Source organism: Mytilus edulis, chromosome 3 (genome assembly GCF_963676685.1).
Source record: "Mytilus edulis chromosome 3, xbMytEdul2.2, whole genome shotgun sequence".
NCBI lineage: Eukaryota > Metazoa > Mollusca > Bivalvia > Mytilida > Mytilidae > Mytilus > Mytilus edulis.
Genome location: NC_092346.1, coordinates 101,106,526 through 101,121,714, shown reverse-complemented (window position 1 = coordinate 101,121,714; position 15,189 = coordinate 101,106,526). Strand labels below are relative to the sequence as shown.

The 15,189-nt window shown below is 30.4% G+C and overlaps 1 protein-coding gene across 1 annotated transcript in view; it reads left to right on the top strand.

The window, feature by feature from the left end:
- The window catches only part of LOC139517995 (receptor for retinol uptake stra6-like), a 34,651-nt gene extending 19,854 nt beyond the window's left edge, over positions 1-14,797 (top strand). Inside the window, exons 9-18 of the mRNA XM_071309587.1 lie at positions 1,381-1,442; positions 2,127-2,265; positions 2,808-2,883; positions 3,652-3,730; positions 5,784-5,832; positions 6,526-6,640; positions 6,972-7,073; positions 7,824-7,987; positions 9,274-9,417; positions 10,650-14,797. Coding sequence (XP_071165688.1) covers positions 1,381-1,442; positions 2,127-2,265; positions 2,808-2,883; positions 3,652-3,730; positions 5,784-5,832; positions 6,526-6,640; positions 6,972-7,073; positions 7,824-7,987; positions 9,274-9,417; positions 10,650-10,849 — 1,130 coding nt within the window. The 3' untranslated portion in view covers positions 10,850-14,797. The remainder of the gene's footprint in view (positions 1-1,380; positions 1,443-2,126; positions 2,266-2,807; positions 2,884-3,651; positions 3,731-5,783; positions 5,833-6,525; positions 6,641-6,971; positions 7,074-7,823; positions 7,988-9,273; positions 9,418-10,649) is intronic.
- Positions 14,798-15,189: the final 392 nt, after the last annotated feature.

Here is a 15,189-nt window from a genome sequence, read left to right as displayed (position 1 = left end):
ATTTCTTAACATCGATGTTTTCTTTCCTCGAATCTTACCCTTTTGGTCCATCGCACTTTAGCGTGATATACCATCGTACTTTAGCGTATGACACCATCGTACTTTAGCATAGACCATCACACTTTAGTGTGACCATCGCACTTTATAGAGTACCATCGCACTTTAGAGTCTAAATTGAAAACTACGTTCAAACCTATGATTGCGTTGGATAAAAACCGCAATTTTTATACATGTGCATGTAAAACAAATATATATATACAACTCGTCTAAACATCAACCCAACAATGTTAGATCTGTAAATTTGCTTTCGCAAATTTTTGTTCTTCCCTCGCCGGGATTCGAACCCATGCTACTGAGATATCGTGATACCAAATCGCCTGCACTGTAGCCGTCCCGCTAGACCACACGACCACCTGGGCTACATAAAAAATGAAGCTTTCATATATATATATATATATATATATATATATATATATATATATATATATATATATATATATATATATATATATATATATATATATAAATAAAGCAATCTCTATATAGAAAATCAACTACATGTGTGGTCATTCATCCTAAAAAATAATCGAAAAAAATAGGTGTGTTTTATTTATTGATGAAAAAAATCGATATTTGTGCCAATGTAAACAATATTCAGATATCTTGTGACAACATTAATAAGATAACCATTACTTATAAGTTTGTTTAATGGTTAGGTGAGTATACACGAATCACATGGTGATATCCGCGCTTTGATTTCAATATTACCGTATAATTTGGAGTGTAAACTATCGTTTTTAATAAGTTTTCACAAGTAGAGCTTAATTTACTAATGTTTCAAGTAATTGTTGTTATGAAACTCCTGACTTAATAATTTACCAGTGATGCATTGATTAAGTTCGCGTAATCAATGTCAAATTCTAAATCTTAATATAGTTTCCTTCAAATACCATTCCTATTGGGAAAATTCTGAAAAGGATGAATAGCTGACCAATTATGAGATATACATGTATTTCAACAGCTTAGAGTTCAATAGGATATACTGCTAAGGACCTTTTTCTTTAAACATTGGACTAGTACAATTACCCGTTTATGATAAAATAACAAATATATCACTTCATTTTAGCTGCTGTTATACCGCAATTAGTATTACCGCCATCTTGTTTTTTTTCACTCCTTTGCATTCGTGCAAATATCGGTTTTCTCGGAAACTCTCTTGTGCGTACTAAACTTTTAGAGAATGTAATGCAATAATTTTGAACATTTAATCTCGTTATCAATATTATATTAATCAAAAAGATCTGCATGAAATATTTGATTTTTGATTTTGATACAACTATATTTATAAAGCGTGAAGATGTAATATTGTGTTTGTTGCAGGTTTCAGATATTCCACCAGAATGTTGTCAGTTTCAGTTGTATCATTTATACTTATATATCAGGTAGGTGTCAGATAAAACATGTCATTAGCAATACACTGTCTATTACAGTAAGTCATTTCTAAATAATATTATGCTTTTTATATTTTGACAGATCAACAGATTGGTCGCTATCCAAAATGTGTATTGAACGGTTTAGCTACTGCAGTCAGAATAATTTAGTTTTATATTATCTATAATTATAGCATCTACTTGCTATAAAATGGACTAATAACGTTTTGAATTTAGATAGATTAACTTCAATGTAGTCATTTTGTAAGTGCAAGTCATTTTTATAGATTTTTTGTGTCACTTATACCCAAACATTTAACTAAGTAAATAAAAAAAATATATTTCACTTCTATATACAAAACCGATGTCGAGTGATTTTTCATTAAATTTTATTAATTCTATAATGTTTTGGCTATTGTTCACCATTTGTGTCCCCCATTTTCCCCTATTCTGTATATTGTTTTACATCCTATTTTTCGTTATTCTTATTTTGCTCCATTTTTATCCATTTTATATTTCCCAATTTTGTCAAGTATTCTATATTCTTTAAACTCCATCTAGGCTCTCATACCGTACACGTAGCTTTGACTTAACATTGAGTAGCTAAAGTTAACATTTGTTTTCCAATTAGTATCTCTGGAAACTTGTGCTATAATGTACTCAGAATGATAATTTTGTTTATTGAATATTTTTCAGGTATACGTTGTATTTCTAGTTGCTATTCTCGCTTTGGTAGATATCGTTTTCGACCTTTTAGTTATTGTTGGAGACGCGACAGAAGATGACTTACAATGGGTTGTAGGATTGTTATTTTATGTTTTTTATTCAGTTTATAGTAAGTATGTTGTATACAATCCGCCAATAGTTAAGCACAAACTAAATATAAATCGCAATATTTTTTTAACTATTGTAAAAAAAATATTTATGTTTGGTGTTAAGAGTTGCATATAACATACACTAAGACAAAATAAATAAATTCATTACGACCAAAAAAATAGACGCCGATAAATACACCAAGAACTTTATATTAAAGGTCATCTGCACTTTTTCAAATACACTGTTTCGATTCTGTGACTGAATGTTGACAAGCAATTGACATGTCAAATGCCGGTAGGAGCACTAGGAGCATAGGTTACCATTTCAATGTTAATCATATCTTCATAGTTAGAATTTTACAACGTCATGTTGACACAGGAACACAAATAAAAGGGTGGATAAAAAGTATTTTGGGAGGGAGAGGGGAGAAACCTGTTTTATGCGATCTACATTGCTATAATAAAGTTGTTTTTGCTCACATTTTGTGAAAGAATCTGATCTATACGCCAAAATAAATGTCGTACTGTTTTAGTTGCCAAAAATATTGTTTTTGTATTTCAGTCAGTTTAGTCGTATCCTTGACTGTTAGCTTTCTCGTGAATGTAATAATGATTGTTCATACCCTAGCGTCTTACAGGTAAGAGGAAAATACTTTTCTTAATCTTAACCATTTTGACTAAATTAAAATTAAATTTAACAGTATTTCTACGAGAAATATATGATTCCTGACCAAACATTTTGAATATACTGATTAAAATATAAACATCAGTACGAATGATGGTGTCTGAAACTCTTTCCTGGACTTTTTAGATAATTAATAATTGTTAAGGGAAAGTTTAAAATTGGTATTTAAAGTTTAATTAAACGACTGTGTCAAAATATGCGAAATTAATTACTTAACCAATATCTGCATACAGTACTTATTATATATGATATCTATCCACATAATCCGTTGGATGTGTCTTGATTGGTATTGTTGGAGAAACATGATTTATTTTTAGCTGTTATTTGACCTTGAAATAGCTTGCAATAAATAAGAACCAGAATTGAAATTGTTTAAGCTAGACGCACACTTTGTTTACAAAAGACTCATCACTGAAAAGTTAAACGGGCCAAAAAGAGTACCAAGTTGAAGAGCATCGAGGACCAAAAATTCCGAAAGGTTTTGCCAAATACTGTAACTGCGAATACTCCCAAACCAGTACTATGTGTCTTAATTTAAGTTGTTAATTTGTCAAGCCATTTCCAACTCAAATCTCATAGTGTGTTCTTATCTTGTGCTATGCCACCATAGTTTTAGGTTAGTGGAATGTTGGGCGCTAAGTTTTCTGTTTTTCCTATTTAAGGCTGTCATACAACTTGACTAGCACATATATATCAATGAATAAAATATTGATTATTATAGGACTTTGCTGTTGGGATTATATAAAGGTGACAACGGTCATTTGACTCCGAAAGAAGAAAAATCGAACTCAACTTTGCTAGTAAGTAAAATCTGTACAAGTTTACTTCTTTCAGTTATATGATAAGTTCGGAAGAATTTTCATTTAATGAATCTCATATTATATTGAATAGTCCAATCCGCTTGTTATGCACTCTTACGTCAACAATATGTTTCGTGATTAAATCAAAATCTCATTTACAATGAGAACGATTAGGGGGGCGATTATGTTATGTTTTTTGTTAAAAAAAATGTCCAGTACCAAATCAGGAATTTTGCAGTTTTGATTAAATAGTTCTTTCCTATGTATGTTAGTTTTTGTTGCAGCTCAGCCTGTTTATTCTTCCGTTGTTTTCCTCTTATAGTTGATGTCTTTCCCTCGGTTTTGGTTTGTACCCCGGTTTCGCTCAACCGATTAATGATCATTGAACTGCGGTATACTACTCTTGCTTTTATTTGTTTCAAAGTATTATAAAACTCTTGTAAGGTGTACGCGCTTCTTTTATTCATACTTATGTAATAATTCTTACATATACACTTTTAAAGAGCACTGTAAAACCGCTTTCAACAACTGAATTATGTTTTCACATGGGATCATTATGAAATCAAGTTAGCTTTGTTTCAGAAACATCCGGACTTTTAGATTTTTGTTATCCCAATCGATGTATTGCTTATTGATATAAAAATTACATTTTACTCTTGTATATGTAACTGTCATACACGAATGAGCTTTAACTAGCTTTTATGTTTAATCCACACAGCGTTGTCATCATAATAGTTTTTTGGCGACTGTCATACAAGTGAGACGTTTAGCTAGCTATAAAACCAGGTTTAATGCCCCAATTTCTACATAAAAATATGCCTGTACCAAGTCAGAAATGTGACTTGTTATCCGTTCGTTTGATGTGTTTTGACCTTTGGTTTTGCCATTAGATTAGGGACTTTCCAATTTGAATTTTCCTCGGCTTTCGGTATTTTTGTAATTTTACTTGTTTAATACATTAGGAAAAACCTGTCATAAGTCAGGATGAGAAAGTAGTTTTCCATTCGGTAGATACGTTTTAGCTTTTGATTTTTACCATTTTATGAAGGGCTTTCTTATTTGAATTTTTCTTGAATATTTCTCTTGTAGTTCGGTATTTTTTGTTATTTACTTTTTACTATTGGAAGCTACACAGAACAACGTTCAAATAGTTCCTTTGTTAAGAGTAAAAAATAGTTAATATTTAAACACATTCTACATAAATGATACCCTAGGGGACATTTAGTGTTGGATTCAGCCAATTTGTAGTATATCAAAGTATACTTACCAGGTTTAACTGTTCGACAGTTAAAGATATATATTCTGCACATATACATTAAGCTGTATAGCCCCACAATGTCATCTTAACCTGAAATAGTTGTGATCTTTGAAGTTGGAAAATAAACAGAACAAGAATGTGTCCATAGTACACGGATGCTCCGCTCGCACTATAATTGTCTATGTTTAGTGGACCGTGAAATTGAAGTAAAAACTCTAATTTGGCATTTAAATTAGAACGATTATATCTTAGGGAACATGTATACTAAGTGTCAAGTTGATTGGACTTCAATTTCATCAAAAACTACCTTGACCAAAAACTTTAACCTGAAATATGCACTATCATTTTCTATGTTCAGTGAACCGTGAAATTGGGGTCAAACTATTATTTGACATACAACTTAGAAAGATCATATCATAGGGCACATGTGTGCTTAGTTTCAAGTTGAGTGGACTTCAACTTCATCAAAAACTACCTTGACCAAAAACTTTAACCTGAAGCGGGATAGACGGACGAACAGACGGACGGACGGTACGACGGACGAACAGACCCACAGACCAGAAAAACATAATGCCCCTCTTCTTTCGTAGGTGGGACATAATTGCTAATTTGTGAATTTATTGTACATAATAATTCACTAGTAATGATAAACGAATGAACATCTGGTGGGTACAGCCATACAATTATGCAGAATAAAAGTTGGTGTTTATCAAAGTAAAAATAATGATTCACTAATAAGCATTTACTTCAAAGAAATATTCTTTAGATTATTTTGTCCTTATTTGCTATTTCTAGGTTGGTAGTATGCGGTATGCTGGCTACCAGGTAGCTTATGTAGCTTGGGGTATGATTTACTCAGTTATCATTCTATATGATTTCTACAAATATTGCTTTTAATTATTGTTTTAAGTGAATATTTAAACGTTCTCAGATTGGTTGGAATCTTTCCCCCCTACTTATTGCATATTAATCATCACGTTATATGGTTTATGAACATCAATACAGCTTTGTAAAATTTAACTCCGGTTCATGATATTTATTTTGAGCGATCGGCTCTGTTTTGTGATATATTGTTGACAACAGATTATTTCGTATTTAATATTGTTAGGAAAAAAAGAAGGTGTGGTATGATTGATAACGAGCCATCTCTCTATTAGATTCCAAATGACGTAGAAGTAGTCAAAAGCAGATTACCGTATGACTTTTACAATAATTAAACTCAAACGCCATAACAGGCTCTAAAGGCAAAGTGACAAATCCAATTTTGGAAAAATAACAGTCGGATTTATTTTCGAAATCAAGATACCAGAGAAACAGTCAAACTCATAAATCGAAATTAAACTGACAATGGCATGGCTAAAAATGAAAAAGACAAACAGATAAATAAAAGTGCACAAGAAACAACAAAGAAAACAAAAACTTTTCGAAGTCTTGACTTACTTTGTACTGCTTATATGATGTTAGCTGTATACAACTGGAAAGTCAGAAGTATGTCAATTTATATAATGACAATATTTATCTCTATTTATACAAATAGGTTATTTCATCCAGTTCCTTATACTTTTTATTGTGGCTATAGTACTGGCAGTTATAATTATTCTGGTGATAAATGGTTTTCATGGTTGGTTAGTTACTATCCTGCATAATCTTTGGTAAGTTAACTCTGAAAGATCATTCTGCTATACTTCTTTAAAATTGACATATGCAACATTTCATTCTCTACATATCAAGTAAATCAGGTTGTGAGCTCCACATTTACACAAATAATCCCAAGTTATATGAGAACGTTAGATAGCTTTGGTCTTTTGTTCTTATAGAAAGGTAGTTGTTGGTCCATTATTAAACTGGTATTCCCCAAATTATAAATTTGGAAGTCATTCTTATCAGGAGTAATTGCGCAAGCTTTAACATAGTTTAGAAAGAAATACATTAATATTGTGCAAATTATAAATTATGTTTGTTTTATTTTTTTTTTTATTTCAGGCCAGTTCTATTATCCTCGTTGGTGGTTAATATAACACAAAAAATTGTATGTACCTTTGCCTTTTTACAACAAAATGGAGAGGTTCTAGCAATAGATAATAGGTAGGTTGTGTTTGTGTAATGAATTATTTACTCGATTTTAAATACCATAAACGGTTAATTATCCTGAACCATGTACGTACTCCGAAAATTTATGTATTTTCAGATATGTTCGAGGCCAAACCATTTGCGAATCCAAAATATAATACAAACATGTAATAGCTGATCAGGCACAATAAAACCAAATTGAAGTAAAGCAAAACCCAGAAACAAGCATTCAGATATGTTCGTTAGGGAGATTCCTTCATTTGAAATGATTCGCGATAAATAAACTCCTCATAGATAACAGAATTGAAATTTGTTTTATAATCACAGGAATTACATATCAAAGGAATCGATATTTAAACATCTAAAATTACGTTATTTTGACCGTTTTTTTAATCTGCAAGTATGAAAATGTCAATTACTCAAGTTGAATAATTTTGTAAAAATGATCAATTGCATTATTTTATTAATTACTAAAAAAACAGATAATGAATTTTCACTTCGGTAACAAACAAAAAAAGATTTATACGAGTAACATATTTTCTAAAATTATCTGTCTTCTAAATACATTTTGATTCTAATATTTTTAGAATAACAACATGTTGAAATCATCTCACAGAGATTTATTCAATTATTTATATATATATGTACTATCAAAGAAATGAACTCGGGTCTTACATTATCTTTTTAAATGAAAAAGACTTCCTTTTTTTGTATTTTTATTTTTCCCTTTATTATTAAATGTGAGTAATTAATTATTTTTTTCAGACGAGTGTTTTTCGTAGTAGTTTACTTCATGTTTTTCTACAACATATTTCTTGGTTTGGTGTCTTGTTTATTGAGAATTATAAAAGCCATGGTATTGGGTGCTTTATTTCTGCCTCGGCTGGATCATAGCACACTTCCTAGAAAGTTTCAGTGGTTTGACCCAGGTATAATATATTATGTAATTTAAATTAATAACAATGAAAATACCTAGTTAATACTTTTAAATTATAAAATTTCAAGCGTTAGTATAAAAGTGTATTATTTCCTTAAGTGAAACTGAAGTACATATAAACTTAACTGTCATTTATGTTGGCATGATAAATTGTTGTGGTTCCTGTTGACAAAGCTTTATAACTATGTAAATCTTAATACTATGAGTGCCCCTGTTATAGAATTAGGAGTACAAGAACACTTAGGTAATCCTACAAACCAAAACAAATCATTAGACAATGAATCGATTTTGGCGAAGCTGAGGACTTGCCTTGTTTATATTGGAAACCTAACTTTCACAAAATTCCGTACAAAGAAGAAATGTCCATTGGTTTCATCCAACTATTTTTTTGTCAGTGTAAGCAGGTCACCAGAAATACTGTGAAACGTTTAACGTGCATAGTAGTATAAACAATAATAGTATGTGGATTCTTAAAAAAAATAATTAAAGAACTTTTTGTTATTTTAAATTTTGTTCTAATTTAAAAACTAATTATATCAACCCCTTTTATTTTCAACCCATTTAACCACCATAAATTTCGTCTACCTTAGCAGCAATATACCAACTTCCGTCTGTGTATGAGATATTACATTTACCAACTCGTTATCAAGAGTTTGTTCAATATCGTTCAAATTGAATATACTTATCGTCATCTTGATATAACATAGATAGTAATGTGCTTCTTGACATCTGAAAAAAGATTTGCCATTAAAAAAAGGTTTTCATTCAAATGCAAGTCTGTATCTGATCGTGCAATATCATGATCAATATTTCAAAAAATAACAATAACCTTATTGTGCCGTAGTATAGTATGAGGGTAAATTCTTAATACTTAATGAATGGCTGTTATTTATTTTGAATTTATCTAACCATAAAATTAATTTTTGACTCTTCACATTTAACATAATCCGCGAAAGCGGATTATGTTAAATGTGAAGAGTCAAAAATTAATTTTATGGTTCAATAAATTCAAAATAAAATATTGCTATTCATTATAAATAAATTTCTATCAAAAATAAGGCTCAAAGATGTATATTAATACGAATAACAACGTACATAGATGTTTGCGTATGAATACACAACGCTAGAGTGGGCGTGTTGCCATAACATTGATAACATTGAAAATAAAGCTAATTCTTTTAACCAATCAGAAGACAGAAAATACACCAAATTTATTGATATTTCAATGTATGTAATGATGTGAGAATTTGGAATTAATGTACTTTTTTCTTGCTCCAGGTTTTGATTCTTTTTGTGGTTTCATGCATGTCGAAAATGCACACACTCACCCAGTGGTGTTAACATTTATAAGTCTTGTACAGGCTGAAATAATAGAAAAGAAAAGATTAGTACGAAATAATTCATTAGAAGGAGTAGAAAATGGTAAGATGTTTCACTGTATAATTATACTATATAGTCTTCAATAGAAAATAATAAGTTGTCAAGCTGAAGTTACATAATAGAGAATGTTTTATGTATTTACACATTCTGTTGTTATATCCTATGTTAAGTCAGAGAATGTTTTATGTATTTACACATTCTGACGTCATATCCTATGTTAAGTCAAAAAATCTACCAACCAATAAACGCAAAGATATGAAAATATCGATTTAGGGTGTACAGAAAACATAAGAGAGTTAACTCTTTAATTAGTTATCAAAGGTACCAGGATTAAAATTGACTGAACGTTTCAATCACATACTAATTGTAAAGAGAATTTACTCTTCTCGATTATAAAAATTAGTCTTTGTCAAACCGCTATGTTGAGCGTTCTGTATCCAATGAAATTAGTCCTGTAATAAAGTGGTTTGAATTTTTGAATATTTTTTTGAATATTAAACTAGCATGTCTATTTTGGTCAAAGTGTTAGGTACTCCCTTAATGAACACATATTATAGTGATCGATATTCAAAAGGAACACAGATTATTCTATTCATAATTTGGTTATGCAAAAACATATGTGTTTTGTTATTGTTATTGCTGTGCATATATGAATACCATCTGAAATTTTAAACCCAGCTCTAAAATTTTAATTGTAATGTATATTCCTTAATCTACCTGTGTAATAAAATTGAGAATGTAACGGGGAATATGTCAAAGAGACAACAACCTGACCAAAGAGAAGATAATAGTCGAAAGCCATCAATGAGTCTTCACCGCAGCGAGAAAATTACACATCCGGCGGCCGGAGGTGGTTTTTGTCTTTGCCCAAAATAAAATTGCATATTAGTTTAGTGAGAATGGACGTCACACTAAACTCCAAAACATATAAGTGATATAAAATAATAGATAAAAAAAACATACAAGACTAACAAAGGCAAGAGGCTCCTGACTCAGACCTCAATTTCGCAGTTTAACATGTTTCTGTGATATTAATTGATGGGTGAATACATTGAAACAATGTTGTTTTCCAAATGCGTGTCAAAAGCATGTGACTGAAATTTATTTCATGTATTATGTATTATGTCTATAGTGAATCCTATATAATATATAACAGTTTTATTAAAGAAACCATGTGCATGTCTAAACTAAATTTATTGTTGCATGACAGAATATATCAATGTCATTTTTCATGTTATTTATTAACAAATTAATAAGTTTTAATTTCTATGTAGGTACAATGATGATGAAACCAAAGCGACCAATTAATACAGTCGCCAGGTTTCAATGGAAACTGGCCTATACCTTAATAAAAAATCCTCAGCTATTTATACAACGAAAAGATGCAATGATGCAGATATTTAAACAGAGAGAAATCGAAGCAGATGTGGATGATAGGAATATACGTATTGAAATATTAGGTGCTAAGATGTAAATTTTGGAAATGATATAAAGTGTCAGGTTTCAAAAATGACGGCATAGAACGTAACATTACTTTCAATTCCGTTTATTTTTTTTTACTGTTGAGCAATTATATATTAGAAAGTTTGGTATTATTCACAATTAAAAAACTATCCTACATTGAACAAGTAACAGGATATATAGATTCGCAACCAATGTTAATATCAAATTAAATTTATGTTGATTATTTGAAATTTACAACCGCATATAATCTTATAGAATATACTAGTACTGTGATTTCAAAAACAATACATCATAACGATGTAACAGTATACATATGCTGTTGATTAATGTTAGGTGTGTAACTGTTTTTAAAGAAAAAAGGAAGAGAATTGTTTTAACGGGGTTATTATCTTTGTATTATATCTCCCGAAGAGTATATTATAGTTCACGAGCTTTCGAGTTCAATATTGTACGCTGAGAGAAACATTATTCGTTTACATTATGCAATAACCTTTTTATAAATTGTATAGTATCCAACATTTCAATTCATTATATACCATTACAGTATAATTGATCGATTATGTTTGTATGTAATGATGCAAAACAATCACCAATCAACCATTCAATCAGTGATATTGTAAAAATAACCTAAAGGTACTTCGTTAAAATACTTTCGAATTAAGTGGGAGCAACAGAAGTTGTGTTACTCGTTCTGCCATGACTTTCTCTTGTTTGTGTTTAATGTGCAATAGTGTTTATATTTGCTTAAAACGTTTAAGATCTTGTTGACCGTTAAAGGCAAGGTATTAAGAGTAGTTACAAATACAATTCAGCGATTAGTAGTTTTGTCGTATAGAAACCGCTCATTCATTTTGATATTATAACCAATAATTACGATTAGTAAAATAATCGACGAATAGTATATCTACATTGTATAAAGAAATATGTGTTATCATATTGTAATATATTATGTTTTACTGTTTCGTATTTTTATATATAAATTGACTACACGAATAGTTTTACACGAACATTTGTATTAGCTTTTTACATCTTTACATCACTTTTGTTTTGGATTGTCTCTTTGATCAAATGAAATCTTTTATGACTTTAAAAGTATTTTGTTTATAAAGCTATGTGTATAGTGTATATTACAATTTACAATGAGTATACAATGAAGCACGACTGTATCGATAGTTAATACGGACGTGCTAAGTAATATAGATGATTTATGTATGCTGTCGATAGTGAATACGGACGTGCTAAGTAATATAGATGATTTATGTATGCTGTCGTTAGTGAATACGGACGTGCTAAGTAATATAGATGATTTATGTATGCTGTCGATAGTGAATACGGACGTGCTAAGTAATATAGATGATTTATGTATGCTGTCGTTAGTTAATACGGACGTGCTAAGTAATATAGATGATTTATGTATGCTGTCGATAGTGAATACGGACGTGCTAAGTAATATAGATGATATATGTATGCTGTTGATAGTGAATACGGACGTGCTAAGTAATATAGATGATATGTGTATGCTGTTGATAGTGAATACGGACGTGCTAAGTAATATAGATGATTATGTATACTGTCGATAGTGAATACGGACGTGCTAAGTAATATAGATGATTTATGAATACGGACGTGCTAAGTGATATAGATGATTTATGTATGCTATCAATAGTGAATACGGACATGCTAAGTAATATAGATGATTTCTGTAGTATATCGATAGTGAATGCGGATGTGCTAAGTAATACACATGATTTATGTAAACGGACGTGCCAAGTAATATAAATGATTTATGAATACGGACGTGCTAAGTAATATAGATGATTTATGTATGCTATCGATAGTGAATACGGACATGCTAAGTAATATATATGAGTTATGTAAATGGATGTACCAAGTAATATAGATGATTTATGAATACGGACGTGCTAAGTAATGTAGATTATTTATGTATACGGACGTGCTAAGTAATATAGATTATTTATGTATACGGACGTGCTAATTAATATAGATGATTTATGTATGCTGGAATGGATAAACACGCTCAATATCATGTTTAAACTTTTATAATATTTATTTTTTTATATTTTAAACATAAATTACCTCACAATTGTTACTTAAATTGTTGCGATGTGTATATGATGTAGCATCTAATTTTTTTTTATCAAGAATCATATCAAATTTATTATGTCAAGTTACTGAAGTAAAATAACAAAACTAATGTGTAGAAGAAATCAGTACTGAAATCTGAAGAAAATCATTTTTTGCAGTAATCGGTTACAGGGTATTGAGATAATGTAAGTGAATGTTTCACCACACCAGCTTAACAATCATCAGTAGCAGATTTTAAACGGTTAGTCCGACAACTTCACACTGTGTTGACACTTAAAATTACAAGTGTTCTTAACACCATATCGCGTACAATTTTGTAAAAGTTTTTGAATAGGTCAGTTGAAGAAGCACCAATGATAAGTCGGTGATGTTTTGAAATTTGAAATGCATGTGCATTACCATTTATAAATCTCATTTTCGTTAAATTTTTTAAAATACGTTGACATTTTATGTGCAGTAGTCTAAACATTAATATGAATTTGGTACATCTCATGCCAATTGATATTATTTGGTCAGCCCCTCAGTCATAGTCGATTGACTTTTTTTTTGTTGCATATTTAACATAGTTGAAGGGATTCGTGTTTAGTTTTCTATGATGTGTTTTTGAACTATTGTGTGTGTATCTGTTTGTCCTTTTCCATTTTTTAACCATGACGTTATCAGTTTGTTTTGGACTTATGATTTTGAATGTCCCTCTGATATATTTCGCCTCTCTTTTGACACGTAACAGTTTGTCATTAGGCTAAAAAAAGGGGGTAAGGTTATAACTTGATGGTTATAAAGGAATTTTATAAGAAATTGATGGTATCTCCAGCCCAGTTGTCAGCACTCCGGTGTTGACATGAATATCAATTATATGGTCTTTTTTTTTAAATTTCCTGTTACAAAATTTGAAATTTTTCGAAAACCAAGGATTTTCTTATCCCAGGAATAGATTACCTTAGCCGTATTTTCCACAACTTTTTGTTGAATTTTGGGTCCTCAATGCTCTTCAACTTTGTACTTGTTTGGCTTTTATAACTATTTTGATCAGAGCGTCTTGTGTAGACGAAACGCGCGTCTGACGTATGAAATTATAATCCTGGCACCTTTGATAACAATCAAGTATGATTTTCGTATGATTTTGTGTTTGTTTGTTGTAACATAATTATGTTCCCTTTTATTATATTGTTTTGTACATATAGTCAACCATTGTTACTGTTTAGAAGTCAGCACTTGCATTTAACTATCAAAATAAATTATACACAGCTGTCACCAATTTATTTAAATTTATATCATATTTTCCTGTATACATTATAAATAAAACTCCTAAGGAATGTTCATAAGGGATTTTCCGATTGAATTTTCCTCGGTGTTCGGTATATTTGTGCTTTTACTTTTTTGATAAGACATATGTTTTACAAAATTTCGTTAATGACTTTTTAGTTGTGCACAAAATTGGCTAACCTTTGCTTTTCTCTGAATATTTCTCTCTGCTTTCTTGTAAAAATATATCTTTGCATCAATAAATAGAGCAATGGTCAAACTTTGTAATTTGATGAAGATACTGAAGTATATCAACTAGATTTTAGCAAGGGCTATAAGTCAAGTAAAGTCTTAACTTTCAATATTAATTTAGAATTTTTGATTATTATTTTTTTTACAATGAACATAAATTAATGACGTATTGCTACCTTATTTGTATTGTTATGTTTCTTCGTGTAATCCATGAACATAATGTACCTATTTTATAAGTTCAATTGACAAAAGCTGTTTGTATGTCTCCCGGTGAATGCTGTATTTAATGTTTGCCTTATTCATGTTGTTTTATATGATAACCTTTCATAAATAAAGACAAATGATATGTTTACTACTCAAGTACCTAAAATTGGTTTGCAATTAGAATTAAATAGATTTTGAAATGAAAGGGTACTCATGGTATGAATGTGTCTAGTGAATTATGAAAGACATTATCTATTATGACAGTCAATTCAGCATTGCTTATACACGTCACTTGCAGTCAATGCAGATTACTTAACATTTGACTTGCAGTCTTTTCGCCTCCAACTTGAGATAACAGACAATTTAAACAAAAACCAACGACAAATGACTTGTGTTCAGGTGCAAGATTTGGTCGGTCAAACTTGTTGTACGTGCAACTAAAACAAAGGGCAAATGGTCCAGATAGTCTGACTTGTGTTCAAACGCAAAATGTCGTCGGTAAACGCCGTTTGATATGAGCAGAAACTATGTCTTTATCTATCT